General features: G+C 37.8%; 1 protein-coding gene across 1 annotated transcript; it reads right to left on the bottom strand.

Moving 5' to 3' along the window:
- Positions 1 to 3,338: 3,338 nt before the first annotated feature.
- LOC101314555 (probable pre-mRNA-splicing factor ATP-dependent RNA helicase-like) lies at positions 3,339 to 9,977 on the bottom strand. The gene is made up of 3 exons (XM_004296428.1): positions 9,839 to 9,977; positions 5,546 to 8,740; positions 3,339 to 4,950 (listed from the first exon to the last, which is right to left on the bottom strand). The coding sequence occupies exons 2-3, from the start codon at positions 8,719 to 8,721 to the stop codon at positions 4,557 to 4,559; spliced, it is 3,570 nt and encodes a 1,189-aa protein (XP_004296476.1). The 5' UTR covers positions 8,722 to 8,740; positions 9,839 to 9,977; the 3' UTR covers positions 3,339 to 4,556.
- Positions 9,978 to 17,190: the final 7,213 nt, after the last annotated feature.

Here is a 17,190-nt window from a genome sequence, read left to right as displayed (position 1 = left end):
GAGAGAGAGAGAGAGAGAGCTGTATATGCATAATGCATATCGTAGTCCGATCTATATCATAGTCGATCTCTTTGATTATGAACCTTCGTAATCATAAGACCAATGGAGCGTTCATGCACAACTGATTGTCACACGAATTTCCAATGTCATATATTTCATGGCATTGCATGAAACGAAAAGAGGCCAACATGGCCAAGAATGGATTGCCGGCCACGACAAATATACAACATGCTGCGTTTGAAGGCCTGTATATGTGATGCCGGCAATTCATCCTTGGCTTCATTATCCTCTCTTCTTTCCCAGGCAATGCTTTAGGAAAATCATTGCTTATCAATACATATCTCAGTTTTCACTATTTCTCATAGGACCCTTTGGAGTAGAATAATCACGTTAATTGTCAAATAGTGTATTTATCATTCCTCATGGCATTGCATGAAACAAAAAGAGACCAACATGGCCAAGAATGGATTGCCGACCGCCGACAAACATATAACATACGGCGTTTGAAGGCCTATATATGTATATGACGCCGCGCCGGCAATTCATCCTTGGCTTGATTGTACTCTCTTCTTTCCCATGCAATGCTTTAGGGAACTCATTCCGTATCGATATACATATATATCTCATTAGTTCTCATTGTTTCTTGACTTGCAAATATTAGTGTGGGGATGAGAACCCTTTATATAGGCGCCCAAGAAAAATGAATAAAAGTAACTAATGAGGAGAAATGCACATATTTTGGACCCGGTTTGAGACATGAACATGTGAGGGCCATACATGAATTTTAACCCAAAAATTAAAGAATTTTCGAATAATATTCACGATCTGGTCAGCTATGTGATATGTTCTTATGTATGGTCGTCCAAATCTCAGATGATTTGGAATATGGTGGGTTGACATGCATGTTGTATGGGCTTTTCATAATTGAAGAATATAGAATCTGATCGAGTAGCTAGCTAGAGAGATTGATCAAATTTATGAGCATGGCTTTGTACATATGGGTCATCGTCGATCTTCAACATATCAACAACGACAACAAGATCATAATGACTTCATAAAGTACGTTCGATCCTACCAGCTCGATGATTCTTAAAACAATTCCTCACCTTCTTTATATACAAACAATGATTTTATTTGCAGATATCAAAGCATTGTTTGCAGATATCATACACCTTTCTATTTTCGCTTGAATTTTTATAGAAAGACGATTTTAAGTAATTAAAAACAAAATTTTAGTTACTGCACAATGTAATCGAGTGTGAATTTACTTCGTTTTTTTCGATGAGGGAATTTCACTTCGGTTCATATATGCATGTTCTTTGTAAATCAGACCTACACTGGCACATTAGCAAGTGTTACTGCCATGCTATCCAAATTGCACTTTAAAATTTGAATGCATTTTCTAACAATAAAGCCAATGTGATATTTGTCTGATCCATGCGTATCGCCCTTCACATATATCTCACTAGCTTGGTCACTCTAGAACTGTACTGAAAATCAGCTAAGATCAATCGACTTGGAAATGGTTGACATGCTGAGTCATAATTGAAGAATATTGGCATCATATCGTTGGTGATAGAGTCAAACGATCTATCCATTTTAGCTTTAGTTTAGAAAAGCAAAAACTCGAAGAAAGCACAAGAAAAAACTTACCTTGGATGCCCTAATCAATCAGAGAAACTTATGGGACTTGTGTCTCGCTCTGAGATCAGCTTTCTTAAACGAACAGATTCCCAACCTCTCTGTACAAAGTCAGCGCCATTCCTTCGTTTTCAGAATGAATAAAAAATGGGAAAGCCTAGCTGCTGTGGACGGGGGTGGTAAGGGTGCCCATAAAAGTGGTCTATATATATGAATGGAATATAAGAACCTTTTGGTATTCTATAAATAGGTTAACAAGGCTCTGTAATTAGTATAATGTAAGGAACTGGCAAACATGAAGATCAGTTGGATCTTCTTGGCCATGTCCAGAGAGTCTTGCATGAAGAGGCATAGAGTAGAAATGAGCCAAGGATGACTTGCCTGATACACATTGCTTGGGGATAAAATGTTCAGACAAGTCGTCCTTGGTTCACCATTGCTCTCTTTTCTCTCATGCCAGATTCTCAAGGACTAAATAATCCCACAACCTCTTAGTACTCTATAAATAGCTAGGTTAAGAAAGCCGTGCAGTTAGTATAGTATTGTAAGGAACTGGTATACATACAAGGATATCAGTTCAACCTGATTCGCTATGTCCGAAAAGAGTCTTGCATGAAGAGACAAAGAGTAGAAATGAGCCAAGGATAACTTGCCTGATATTATGCCCTCATCGCGCTTTGCTTGGGATATAATCTTCAGAGTTCAGACAAGTCATCCTTGGATCACCTTTGCTCTCTTTTCTCTCATGCCAGACTCTCAAGATCTAACTAAATCCCATAGCTTATTACTTTTTCTATGTAAATATTTGTGCAAAAAATCAATTGCAGAAAAGATCTCGAGTATGCATCCATCATCAAGGAAGTTGACAAAACATAAGGTTGCGACTTAAAACAGTACAATTAGCCAGTCACTATATACGATCATTATATTAGATGGCTAACAATTTCCAATTTGATACATATCTTCAGACGAGTGCAAGATGAAATGAAGCAGAAAACGTAGAGGCCAACACAGTACAGTGTGTTGGGTTTTGCTTGGAAATTAAGTACTACAAGACACTAACAAGGCAGTGTTGGGCAAGGGAGATGAAGGTACAGCGGGATTTCAAAGTGATGAGGATGTTGAAGTAAAAGGATCGATCTCAAGGTGCTGGGAGATTTTCTTCTTGAAAGGAATGAAAGCAATGTAACTTGACTGACGAAAATGGATAAACAAAATAACTTTTTTGGGAAAAGACTTGACTAACTGATAAATAAATAAAAGCTGCATTACAGACCTCAATTCTCAAACCAAATGCTTCAGCTCCCAAAACCAAGAAGCCTGTGCTCAGTGATTCAAATATGGCCTCCAACGCTGGTTCTTTCCCTCCACCACCCAACAACACGAAGGGTTCGAAACTTTGACGATTTCTGATTCTTGTCGGATCGATTTTGATCCACTATTCTCACAACCAAGATCCATCAGACATAAGAGGGGAAAAGACACCAGAAAATTAGAACCTCAACAGAGCAAAGAGAAACTAGTCAAAGCTCAAAGCCTCACACGGTCACAGCTCACACCAACGAGAAGAATACACCATTAAAGTAGCTGGCTGGACCTTCCTGACAATCTCAAAAATGCAGTTCTTTTTTTGTCTTTTTTTTTTTTTGGCAAAAATAGGGACCTGAAGAAAAACATAGGTCTGTTTTCAGTGTTTTGAGGTAATATACAAACCAAAACACTATATCACAATCGTTCAAAGTTCAAACATAGCAGAAGTTTAATGCATATGTCAAATAAAATAAAAACCATTCAAAGAAACTGTGAATTGAGTCATCATGATTATCCACCCCCAAACATAAGAAAACAATGGTATCAGCCAGAACGATTCAACCACTGTTTCACCTCTACCATGTGAACCAACGATACAGTATCTAATAAGCTACTGACTAATAATGTCTCTATTAACTTAACAAGCACTAAGCATCTCAGTACTTATGGAACCTAAAACAATTAAGTACTCCATTCTTTGCTGTAAGCATAACAAAGCACTATGAAGTATATACTGATTACAAAATAACCAGCCGACCATTTTCCATAAACATTATAGCTACAGGTACAGTTAGGTCCCAAAAGACCCTAAATTAGCTCAGCGCAACACTTGAAAAGCAATTATGATAAGAGGACTGACAAAAGACAGATGATACATGAAATCTCCTCAACAAAAGAGCTTAAAAAACTCAAATCCGTCTAATCAAATTCCCTGGTTCCCCTTACTACCCTCTTCAGGAAATTGAAACAACAATAAACCTGGACTTGGGACTGTAGGATGTCAACAGTCCAACAAAGCTACCATCAAACACAGTTGCAACCATAAAAAAAGTGTATTCTCAGATACTTTAATTGAGAAGCAGAAGAATGAAAGATATACCAAAGTCAAGAATAGTACCACATACACGATAAAACCTCCAAAAAAGATGAGGTATATGTAAAATAAGAAGAAAAAGGATAAAATCTTTTTTTATAATGTAAGTAGACAGACCTTGTTCAATCTCCAATCTGATATGGTGCAAAAGGTTTTGGAAGACTTCCATGAGTTGGGAACAGAAGCAGTTCTGAAGAAAGAAACAACACTGGAACCTTTTGGAATTGAATTTCTGCTTCTTTAAAGAGAGATGGATGGCCCTTTGTTTCTCATTCTTCTGACCCGGATGTGCAGAGGGGGTTCCATTTTGGCATTTAGGACTCCGAACACACGATCCAATACTGCGATGTGATTCCACATGGAGAGCCAGATGGAGACTGCTAAAGCTGCGATATCTTCTTCGACCCCAAAATGGATAAGATTTTGACGAAGTTATCTTACAGTTCATTTACACTTGCATTAAAAGCAAAATCAAAACAAGTTCACCCTGTATGCTTGAAAACAACACATATCATGCACGTCGTTTACTAAGACGCCAAGAGTTCGGTTCATGGTATCTGTCATATAGCGGTTCAACACGCTCTTGACGCTTACGCTTACTCATCTTAGTAGGGTCTGCCACTTTGAAGAACCTGGGTGCTAGTTCCACAAGCCATTTGGGATCAACAACTGTTACCTCACGCATATACTCCTTCGTAGTCATAACCAACTCATGGTAGATGATCCAATCTGGCTGTCTCTGAAAAAGCGCACTGCTTGGATGGATATAAACTGGCTGGTTCTCCACTAAGGTTCTATACCCCTCCTGAGGGTCCTTTCTAGCACCATGGAAGAAAAATCCTGCTGTAATTGCCTTCCTGATCTGTGTAAAATTCTTTCCAGCACTCACAACATCCAGCTTATACCTGAAACTCAGAACCAATAGTCAGAACACAGTTTAGTCATCAACTGAGATTACTGACTTTTATTGACCAGTAATTACTTCTAAATATGAGATAATGGGGTACAAAACAGCAAGGTAAAGCATAGATTATGAATGTAAGAAACTTATGGTAAATTTAATTGCCACAGAAGCACTGATTGAATCAGAGTGTTATATTTGTCAAACAAATAAGTGATGAAGCATGTCTTCTCTCCTTTCCCATTTAATAATCGTTTAAAATACCAATAATGCACATTTATTTTATCGGGTGCACACTTATTCCTCTGAAATAGGCTGTGAGCAAGTTTCTGAATATAACACCATGTATTCTGTAGTCCTATGATAAATTGATTCTAAAACATCTGAACCATGATATTCAGAATGACCTATTTACTGTTCAGTACTAAATATCTAGATTCCAATACACAAAGTAGGCAAGAACATTCAGCATTACCAAAAGTACAAGGTAGAAAAGCATGCTAGGTTGATTTTTCTTAATCATGCAATGTACCAAGGATGCAAAATTACAATTTTAAAAACCATTCAAGCAAATGTGAATCAAGAAAGAAAGAACATACTTATCCATGATGCTTAGAAGCTGTTTTCTGACATCCTGAGCTCTCCTAAGGGACCGAGACTGAACGAAGTTCTCAAAACACCATGGCCCGGAAAAGTTCTTAGCTTTCCAAGCCTTATACACTGCAAGTAAAGTCAGATGGTCTCCCTCTGGCTGGAAAAATTTGGCTCTCTTCTGATCAGCCTGGGCTTGTTTCTCCCTAGGCCTATAAAATATATTGCCTGTTTGAATCATGGCAATCATGGTCAAGATCTCATCACTGCATCCAAGGTCCACACTGGCCAGTAGCATCTTAGATAGTGGCGGATCAATAGGAAACTCAGCCATTTTCCTACCCAGTTTGGTGAGAAGCCCCTCCTCATCGAGTGCTCCTAAACTGTACAGTTGTTCCATAGCAGAAATAAGTGCTTGGGGTGATGGAGGATCCATAAAATCAAAAGAAAGCAGATCATTGATCCCCATTGCTTTCATGGTAAGCGTAGTTAACCCAAGATTTATCCTCTGAATTTCTGGAACTGAAGTGGGGGACATCTCATTGCGGTATGCACTCTCAGTGTAGAGGCGGTAACATTTCCCAGGCCCAGTACGCCCAGCACGCCCAGCCCTTTGCTTGGCTGATGCTTGTGAAATTGGGGTTATGACCAGTGAATCCAGCCCCTGCTTTGGGTTATAAACATTTTGCTTTGCAAATCCAGGATCAATTACATAAAATATCCCATCGATGGTTAGTGATGCCTCGGCAATATTAGTAGCCACAACTACTTTCCTCTTCCCAGGTGGAGCTGGATCAAATATCCTGGACTGCATTTCACTAGGAAGGGCACTATAAACTGGTAAGATAATTAACTCAGGCACATTTTTACCTAGACCTTTCATCCTCTCAAAAAGTGACTGGCATGAGAAATCAATTTCTTCCTGTCCTGTCAAGAAGAGAAGGATGTCCCCTTCTGGTTCCGTCAAGTGAATCTGTAGAACAGTGATTAGAGAGGCATCAAGATAATCACTTTCTGGCTGCTTTGTGTAGAGTATCTCTACAGGGAAAGTTCTACCCGGTATAGTGAAGATGTTACAGTCGAAGAAATAACCTGAAAACTTCTCAGCATCTAAGGTAGCAGATGTGACGATCAAACGTAGGTCTGGTCTCCGCTTGATAAGTTTCTTCAATAATCCAAACAGAACATCTGTATGGATTGTCCTCTCATGAGCTTCATCAAGCATGACCACAGAATACTGAGAGAGATTCTCATCAATCAAAATCTCCCTAAGAAGCATACCATCAGTCATGTACTTGATGACGGTTTCAGGGCCAGTGCAATCCTCAAAACGAATAGCATAGCCAACTTCCTCCCCCAAACGACAACCAAATTCTTCAGCCACTCTCTTGGCTACAGATGTTGCAGCCACCCTACGTGGTTGTGTACACCCGATCTTACCCATTGTCGTGTAACCTGCTTCTGCAAGATATTGTGTTACCTGGGTTGTCTTTCCCGAACCAGTCTCACCAATGACAACAAGAACTTGATTATCATGCACTGCCTGAACCAATTCTTTCTTGAGCTTGTAGATGGGTAAGCTCTGCCTCTGTTCCTGAAGTGAGAGCTTTGATCTCTGCCCAAAACTGACAGTCTTCCCAAAAGCATCCTTCTTCCACTCAGGCATGTCATAGGCTGACAAACCAACACCTCTAAGCTCCTGCGCAAGATGCCTCTCACCAGTCTCTGGCATTGGATCTTCCCAAGGACGATTCAGATCCTTTGGGATTGAATCCAACATGGTTCTTTGCTGCTGCTCACGCACTTCTCTGCGCTCTTTAATAAGTGCAGATTGGAGTGCCGCAGCACGGCTTAAGGACCCCTCTGGATTCTTAAAGATTTTCACAGGTGACATATCTACAGAATACCTGCTTTGCCCTTGCAAAAAGGCTGGCTCGTCTTCATTAAGCTCAATCTCAAGTTCTTCCTCAGCGCCCTCTTCTTCATAAAGCATCCCCTCTGTTTCCTCATCATACATTGGATATTCTGTAACACCCAAAACACCTGAGGCAATCAACTGTTTGGCTTCCCACTTCTCCGGCGAGCTCATTCTCTTTAATGGCCGACGAGAAGAGACACCAGTGTTCTCTTCCACAATTCTAATCCCAGAAAGACCAGTCCTTGTCACAGGCCTTTCATCCTTTGATACCGCAGGGTTCGTCCTAAGAGCATCATCCTCTGAGCTCTTCTTCAATGGAAGCAAATCCTTTCCGGTATGCTGATCAACATCCCTCATTGAAAGGCTCAATTTCTGACCAGAAACCGAAATCACCTTAACATAGACCTCTTGATCCCTCTTCACCACATCTTTAGCGTTACCAATACGCCGAGTTGCCATTTGTGAAACATGAACCAAACCCTCCTTTCCCCTAAAGTCACTAAACTGAACAAAGCAACCCGTGTCCATGACTTTTGATACCCTACCCTTATAAACCTGATACAATTCGGGCTCATCAGAATTGTGACCACTCCGCTGATCCCCACCTCCTCTTCTGTTACCACTACCTTGTCTACCATCTACATCCTCTTCATACCCATCCCTCCTGGGCTTATTGGATCGGTCGGTATGACTTCCCTTATCATAATCATGATGAGTATCCCTACGCCTCTCACCTCTGTCATACATATCCCTGCCCCTCTCTCTTCTATCGCTATCCCTATCTCTGTCTCGTTCTCTTTCCCCATATCTGTCTCTATCTCTACCTCTACCTCTACGCCTATCTTCTTCAAGCTCATCACCCCACTCTTCTCGGTCTTTTTTCTTTTCTTTGGTCTCCATCTCAATTTCCTTCTGGAGATCATTTATCCTATCCCTGTTATCAGCAATAGACAAAGCCTTGAACTTGGTCTTCTTACCTTCAGTATTACTCTCTATCATCGAGTCATCCTCAGACTTTGGCTTTGGAGGAAGAATTGCGTGAATGATAGTGAGGAGTGTGCGGACAAAATAATCAGGCATCTCAGCACCATTTTCCTTTAATTTGGCATCAAATTCATCCACACTCCCACAGTTTCGTCCCATCTCAGTTATGAACTCAGCTAAAACTTTATCCCCAAAGCCTAGATGTGTTTCCAGCTCTGAACAGACTTTAGAAACCAAGGAAAGGTACTCGAGCTTCTTCAAACCATCGTCAATGACAGCCATCTTTGGAGATAATGAAACACTGCACTAAAAAAGGGTGTTAGCTACAAAGGAATCATAAACCAAATTACAGAGAGCATTATTAAACAGATTGACATCATAAACCGAATTCCAGAGCACAAATAAACAGTTAGAAGGAAAAATAAAGAACATGCCAGAAAAAAGAATGCAACCAATAAAAGGATCGAGTACTGTGTAAATGTCTATGCAACTACTGCCAAAATGACACCCTGCGAAAAATCACAAGAGAAATAGTAGGATATTATATTCGTATCCAACCTGAATTACTGACAAGAAGAAGTGCAAGATTTATTTTGTACTGAAGTGTAGAAGAGGTTCATCACAAAAATTCTGATGACTTATAATCTTTGATACACAAAATTGATATACGTTCAAATGAAGATAGATAGCCAAAAAGAATAGATACAGAATAGATACATTTTACATCAAGTAGCCAAGTCCCCTATGTAATTGCATACTGATATTTCAAAAGAGTAGACTATGGTTATTCCTTCTTAACTCAGAAAACTGGAATTTATAAGCAACAATACAACTCTAGATGTGTTCTGCAATGCGAAGACAGTAAAGCACTATATATCAGAGCCGGTCAAACCACAAAGACTACATACAGGCCCATAACACAAGTAAGGAAGAACGAAATTGGCAGATTCCCAATAACATTGTGACTTGCACAAGGATCAGATCCCTTTATCAATTGACAAATATAAGCACATTCTTAGGATATCAAATTCAAGAAATAATACAAGAACAAAAATCTAAAAGCCCAAAGCAATCGAAACCAAACAGAGGAAGAGAGAAGGAATATACAGACTGATTTATTATTTTCCGCTTTAAATAGATAGTAACCATGACAATAACCACTTGAATGAAAAACCAAAAGTATATGAACAACAAAAATGAACTCTTATGATCCAAAATTCAAATTGGTACTTTGACAACATAACCTAGTTTCCATTTTCTATATTTACCAGCTCTAATCTTTCATAGATTTCAGTACTGAACAACTTCCATTGATCGTCGAAACAATTGTGAAAAGCCAAAGATTACGTAATCTTGTATACAGTGGAAGAGAGAAAGATAAGAGAGAGTTTGAGAGTACCTAAAGGCGGAGAGGAACTCAAGTATGAAGTTGAGAGAGTTACGGCGGGCTGAGGCCAACGACGATGGCGCCTGACACCTGAAGCGGAAAGAGGAGCACGCCGGACGGTTTCTGGGTGCGTGAGAGAAGGAAGACGAGTGAGAATGAGATTGGAATGGATGAGAAACAGCTTTCAAGTTAGTTTAAAAGATCTGAGCCGTTGATTTAGAATGAACGATCAAGATTTCTTTAGGGTTTTAAAATCCATGCACCCCAAATTGAAATCTATACACTATTTTTAGTTTTTTTATTTTGTGTTTTAGTGACTTAAATTTTGTCATTTTATAAATGTGTTAAACTAAAAAAAGAAAAAAATATGTAGATTTCATATCTCTTTCTTTATTCGGCAATAATAGATTAATATGTACTTTTCTGCAAAAGAGGATCCGATTGCTATAGAAGACCCATTTTTTGTTTGAGGAAAATTTGTTTTCTTTTTATCTAAATTTATTTTATATTATTCTATAGTACGTACTTGTGTTATTTATTGAAGAATGAGGGTTAATTAATGACAAAAAAAATATCGGTTCGATAACATGTGTATATATAATTTTTTTTTGAATGATATAGGAGCAGCAGCCTTAGATAATTTATTGATATGATCATAAATCGTGACAATCATAAACATCTCTAAACATGATGGGAATGGAATCGAGCCACATTCATGCTGGTCTGTTTGTTCAAAAGCAAAACTAGCTATTGTATGTGCTACACAATTTGTAGTTCTAGGTGCAAAGGTGACCTTGACATTCTGCAATTTCTTAAGACTATCATGAATATCAGCTAGAATGTTTTCATACTCCATTTGCAAGTAATCTGAAGCACAAATATCATGCACATCAAGCTGACAATCAGTTTGAATTTCACAATCTTGATATCCCAAATTCTTTATCCACTGAAGAGCAGTTCTAATTTCTTCGAGTTCAACCTATTTTGGAGAAGTGACATTAGTTTTTTTTTATTTTTTTTTTTAATATATAAGCGGGTTAAAAGCTAACTCATCGCTCTTACCCGAAAATTTATTGATATAAAAATGAAAGAGGACAACACTGACAGTAGCCTATATCGAAAAGAAAGGAAAATTCTAGGGTGAGTTGATGCATAGCATGCATCAACTCTTTTGAATATTCTTGACCGTTGGATCTAATAAAATTTTGAATATATCTAATGGCTAAGATTATTCAATATTGGTAACTTGTTTACTAGGTAGCATGTAATTTTATAACTTATATATGAAAAATATAATAAAAAACAAAAAAAAATTTAGAAAACCCTAGCTTATTAGAAACAGATTGATGAAGAAGTTCGTTCCGTTTTGTTCCTCTATGGAAGGAGAAAAATGGCTCGTACTTCATGCGTGCAAAATTTGAACCCACAAACCAAGTAGTCTGATCAGAAGCTTTTCAAGTGCAATCAAGTAGCATCCGTTTGATAACCGCGAAAGAAGAATAAGAAATTCAAATCTCTTTCATAAAGTCTGCAAGCAGTAAGTGATCAGATTGTGGTATTGTGATGATTTATTTGGTTTGGTGAAATAGGATTTCTAGGATTTCGAGATTAGGTTATGCAAGTTTAGGGTTTTAAAAATTAGGTTCTGCAAGTTTAGGGTTTTGATTCTGGAAGTTTATAACTAGAGTTTGATCAATTAGGGTCGTACATCTAAGAGGTTTATTAAGTTTGTTACTAGGACACACCCGATCTATTCCCTGTATAGTATTAGAGGCTTTATTTATGCATCTGCCTAAGAGGGTTCTTGACACCAGTGGCCTCACTCTGAATTCCAATTATTGTTTTGATTATACGTTTGCATAAGATGGAACAACCGAGAGAACCGAAAAGCAGTTGCGAAACAGAAAATAAGGAAAATAAAGTTAAAGTGGGGCAAAATTCATTTAATCACTGTAAGTATATTTGATGATTCCAATTTCCGTTAATATGTTTATCTAAGATTGTATATATTAACTATATATGTTTCGTTTGTTAATACCATACTACTCATATCAGCTAACATAGTTGATCTTCTGCATATTTGATTTAGAAAAGTCCAAGTGGAGGAGTTAGAAGCTCAAGGTCTCAAAGTCGATCAAGAGAGATAAGGAGGTAATTACATGTTTTTTCAATGTATTGTGTTTTTTAAGTTATTTTTAATTTGGTGCAAATAAGTATTGTTCATGGTGTATTGCAGTTAAAAGAATCGTTGCATCTAAATGGAATACACTGAAGCCAACCGAGAAAGCATAGTACTGTGTTCCAATCATGAATGATTCATCTAAAATCACCAAGAAACGCAAGGAGCCGCCAAAACCCAAGTACATGCCAAAAGGGGTCGTGGTCAACCTCCTCGCTCAAATTGAAGCATTTTCCAAACCAGACCAGATTGAAGCATTTTCCAGACCAGATTGAAGCATTTTAAGTTTCTTTGATCTGAAAGGAAGTTTTTTATTTAGTTTGACTATCTTTGAGCTAGTTTTAGAGATGACAATTTTTTTCCCACAATTATCGATACTAGGTAATTTGGCTTTGGTACTTTCAGTATGTGTTATTTCTACTTTCCAATCACTTTCAGTATGCCAATAGGGCAGCAACAAGGCCATTTGGACTCAATCATGTCAAGTGCAAAATAGTCATGCATGTTCTAAAGGCGGTTGATGTTGGCGAGAGATAACAACCCCACATCTGTGACATCAACAAATGAACACTAGTTTTTAGATTTTTATCAACTTTGATGTTCCTGATCATTCCTTTTATGTTTGCAATATCCATTTATCAATATAAGAACACAAAAAAAACCTTAAACCCCTAAAATCAAGAAACCCAAACAATCAGAAGAGGAAAAAGAAATCAATAACCAACCCGGTAACCTTCGTCGGTGGGTGAGAGCGGAAAGGCACATATCGTTGGCGGCGAAACTTATCGTCTGCACCGGCGACGCTGATAAAGGGCGATGTGTCAGACTTTGACCGAGATTCGCTGATAAAGGGCGATGTGTTAGACTTTGACCGAGATTGTAAAGGAGAGAAAGCACTTTGGTAATTCTAGTGGTTGAAGTCGGCATCGGAAAGTGTGCGGGTGGATGCAAATTTGCTGAGGACAATCGTGGCGACGACGTTGGTGGAGATGATGAGTTGCGCTCAGGTAATGAGGTTTTTGGTGGCGGGGTGGGTTAGTTTCACCTCAAGATTCGAAGCTGGGGATTGGAGAGAGACGTGCGGCTAGAGTCCTTTGGGGAGGAGAAAATTGAAGCTTTAGAGGTTGAATTTGCAGAGGATAAGTGAAGAAAACTGGGGAGATGAGTTTTTTCCTTAGATAGAATTGGGGAAGATGAGTTGTAAAGAGAGAAGGCATCGGGGATGGCAAGCCAAATTTATTTTCTTTAAAGAAAGAAAAAAAGAAGGACAAAGTCAGTCAAATTTCATCTTACAAGTTAGACAAATATGTATACCAATAAAATAACAGATGTGTTGTTATACAAGTAAAATGTTATTAATATGAGTAAATTGTCGTTGAAACCCTTATGATATAATGAGGATGTTTATATTGTAAATCATGTCCTTTAAGAAGTTTTAAGTTATGTGACAACGTTTTTACATCGTTTATCCACAATTGAGGTGAAAGTAGTAATTAATGTCGATTTCATGGTAGTGCTTCGTATGAGAACCATTTGATTCATAAGTCGACGAATTGTTGAAAAGTAGTAATTAAGCTTGTATTTATAGTAATTTTTTCAATTACAAGTTTCATAATTATTTTACCAATCTAACAACAAACTGTCGTAATAGTGGTAAAACTGATGTACATATGAGAAATAAGTTATTTGTGTGATAAAGTCCTTTATCTAGTAATTAATACCTTACTGTATGTAAATTTTGTTGTGATTGAGATAATTACTTATAATACAACGTGTTTTACTATAAATTACAACAACTAAGGTATAACTGGTAAATATAGTTGTATTCTTGATATTACTTAGAATACGATCTTTTTTACGAAAATAACGATAATTTTATCTTTAGTGACAACGAATATTGTAAATATTAATAATCAGACCTAAATTATCTGAAATCGTTAATCTTATAAAATAGTTATTTTTTATGTAATTATGATCATTTTTTAAGTAAATTACACCATTCATGATATTTTTACTACAAATACCACATTTAACATATTTAGTGGTAATTACAGTGGTAAACCAAGTAATTACAACGTTTATGACCCTCATTACAAGTTTTTGAATAATTCACGTATAACATAATTAAAAGGTCCTTAAAATTGTAATTTTTTACACATGTCATAATATTATTAGATGACTTGTTTACCTATACAATAGGTTGTTCATTTTTATGTATTATTTTAAAATAGTTGATGCATAGTATGCATCAACTCACCCTAGCCTTCCCCGAAAAGAAAAAGACTATCTCAATATATGTTTTTTTTTTTTTTTTTTATACAAAAATGACCTCCAAATAAGAGATTTTAGAACTAAGAAACCTGTAGGTTGACTGACCTGAGAAGTCATGACCAAAAGGCAAGTGTAGGAAAGACGGTGAAGAATCCCACCAAATAGAACCCTATGTATTTGCACCATAATTAGTTAGCTTATCTGCAACCGAGTTTACCTCTCTGAATATATGTGAGAAGTGAACATTCATTTAGCGAGCAGTATGCATACAATTTCCCCAAGCTATACGCAATCGCCATGGGATTGACAATGTTAGGACCCATCCCGAATTTCACCATGAGATCCGAAGTAAACCTTGTGGGGACCACCTACAAAAGAGATGCTATCGAAAATTCGGCATAACCTCCTTTGAAAATTAACAACTTTTTCTAGAAACACCTGCAAACACTTCTAAAAATCAAACTCCAACCTTATACTTCTAGAGTCTTCGTGCTCCCCAAATTCACAACACCTCCCAAGCTATTTACAAATCTAAAAAAAAAATCCCATAACCAAACAGTTCATAGGTTTAGAGCAACTCTCTAATAGGGAAGAAAGGAAACGTAACTATATTATGGACTATGTCTCGACTCCATGTACGCCCAACCTCAACTATGTCTCGACTCCAAACAGTTCAAATAAGCAGAAGCTATATTATGGACTATGTCTCAACTCCATGTACGCTCGGCATCAACTATGCTAACCTGCAAGCTGGGCATTTAAAATGAAGGGTATAGGGGAGAAACATTTGAAAAACGTTAGAGTGAGTGGACAAAAATAAAATTTAAAAGGATCGTATAATTAAATAAAACTTTATTCTTTCCCAACTTTAATCCCTTTAGAAAAATCATGATGCATGCACTAAGTAAAGCTCTTGTCCTAGAGAAAATGGACAAATAAAGAAATACGCGACTAGCTCCACTAGTCTCCAACACTATAAGATATTAAGTCTTTCAGGCTCTAGTATATAAGTACGTATTTACACACGTCATACTCCTTCTTTGAATTCTTATGAATTTAAGAATTTATGCAAGGCTACTATGCTTGCGTCCCACGCTCACGTCACACCATAATGGTGGGGTTTAATCGCTACATCATTATGGCAGAAAAGACGGGTATATATACGTGTTGAGTACCCCCTATATGAATTCCTACATTCATATAGAGCTACGACGCTTGCGTCCCACGCTCACGTCACACCATTATGGCGGAAAGACACGTATGACTAGCTAGCATTTATATACATACTATCATTATAAATATAAATATATAAATCCACTGAAAATCTAATTTTCGGTAACTCTCTAAATTAATGAAAATTATCAATTATCAGAAAAAACAATATATTCCAGCAGAAGGATAAACTGATCATCAAAATAATCCATTATATGCATTTAATTTAAAATAAAAGTCCACTCACAGTAATAAGCCTAAACTTATAAATGCTCGTAACACTCCTCGAGCTCTACCTCTAAGATATCTAAACCCTCAACTCAACTCCGTGTCTGACAATAAACTGTAGAAAGGATCGATCAAGACAGACTCAAGGAATAGTGGACTCGACCCTTCCTGCTTGACCAAGGTTTTCATAGGTTGACCAGGATTGACTAAGTTTGACCAATTGACTTAGGGTTGGCCAACTAACGATGTTTCAACATTTTCCAATTTAACCTTTGACTTAATAATTCTAGTCATTTCACTAGACGTCTTACTCACCGTTAAACATTTAGGCGTCAATTAATAACTCACGAATCACTAAGGACACCCAACTTTTACGCTTAATAGATAGTTTTGTTAATCGTCGATTTTTATTAATCAAACTAGTGTAATTTCGTTAGCTCAAGACACACGGAACCCATTAATTCGGAAGACCAATAAATTACTATGGGCACCCAAAATAGAAACTTTCCTAACTTGGTACGTTTTTCAATTATAACTCAAACTTTCCTATTTAGGAACTACGACTTGAATTAGAAAGAAATAGCCTCGAAAACTACCTCATCAGCTCCTATCGAAAAACTGCCTTCGTTGGAGTCCCTCATTGAATTCCGGTGACTTGTCGAAATTGCTCGCTGGATTTCGGCGACTTGCCAGAATTTGCCCATTCCTCTAGTCCGCTCCAAAACACCTAGATCTCCACATACAAGCAAACAAAACAACGATTTGCCTATTCCACAACTACGTCACAACAACACAGTAACCCAACACAGAAAAATCACCTTCAATCTGCATTAGTCCACAAACCGAGTAGCTCCTCCTTGCCGAATTGTCATATGCAACACCACCTGACACCAAAATACTCGATTCACAACCACCCAACACAGAACAATCAACAAGATTAAGAATTTCCAATCGAACACAGCAGCTCAAAGAGTCGAGATTACCTTCTATGATTGCTGAAACTCAATCCAAGCCCTACTTCTCAACATGCCATGATGTTGCCTTAATCCAAAACGAGACAGCTGTTACAAACACTCCTCCACAAATCCACATGACTCACCAAAAACCCACCAAAACCCAAAAATGTAGGTCACTAGAGGAAGAACTCGAGAAACCCAGAAAAACAGAATTAGGGATTTTGATTAGGTTCCGATTTGAAGAATAAGCAACCCAGAAAGGAAAGTAAGGAGAAGAGAAGCAGAAACCTACCCTTCCAAACTTGAACCACCGTCATGCTCGCCAGATTTCTTCGAGGATAGTCTTCCTCCTACTCTACCGCTCTGCATCAAACATGCTTGCACGTGATTTTTAAGGACAAAGTCAGGGAGAAGAGAAGAAAAGGAGGAGAATGGTGGTGGTCTAGTCTTCTGGGGTGGCCGAATTCGGCTACGTTGGTCGAAGAAGACACTGGTAGCGGAAGGAGAACGGAGGAGGG

The sequence above is a fragment of the Fragaria vesca genome, linkage group LG4 (genome assembly GCF_000184155.1).
Source record: "Fragaria vesca subsp. vesca linkage group LG4, FraVesHawaii_1.0, whole genome shotgun sequence".
NCBI classification, from domain to species: Eukaryota; Viridiplantae; Streptophyta; class Magnoliopsida; order Rosales; family Rosaceae; genus Fragaria; species Fragaria vesca.
Note: the sequence above shows the minus strand (reverse complement) of the source record. Positions and strands in the feature narration are given on the sequence as shown.

Excerpts from the sequence above, each read along its gene's own strand:
- LOC101314555 (XM_004296428.1), bottom strand. The coding sequence starts at position 8,721 with ATGGCTGTCATTGACGATGGTTTGAAGAAGCTCGAGTACCTTTCCTTG. Across the intron at positions 4,951-5,545 it reads CTTCTAAGCATCATGGATAA|GTATAAGCTGGATGTTGTGA; the intron begins GTATGTTCTTTC and ends TCTGAGTTTCAG.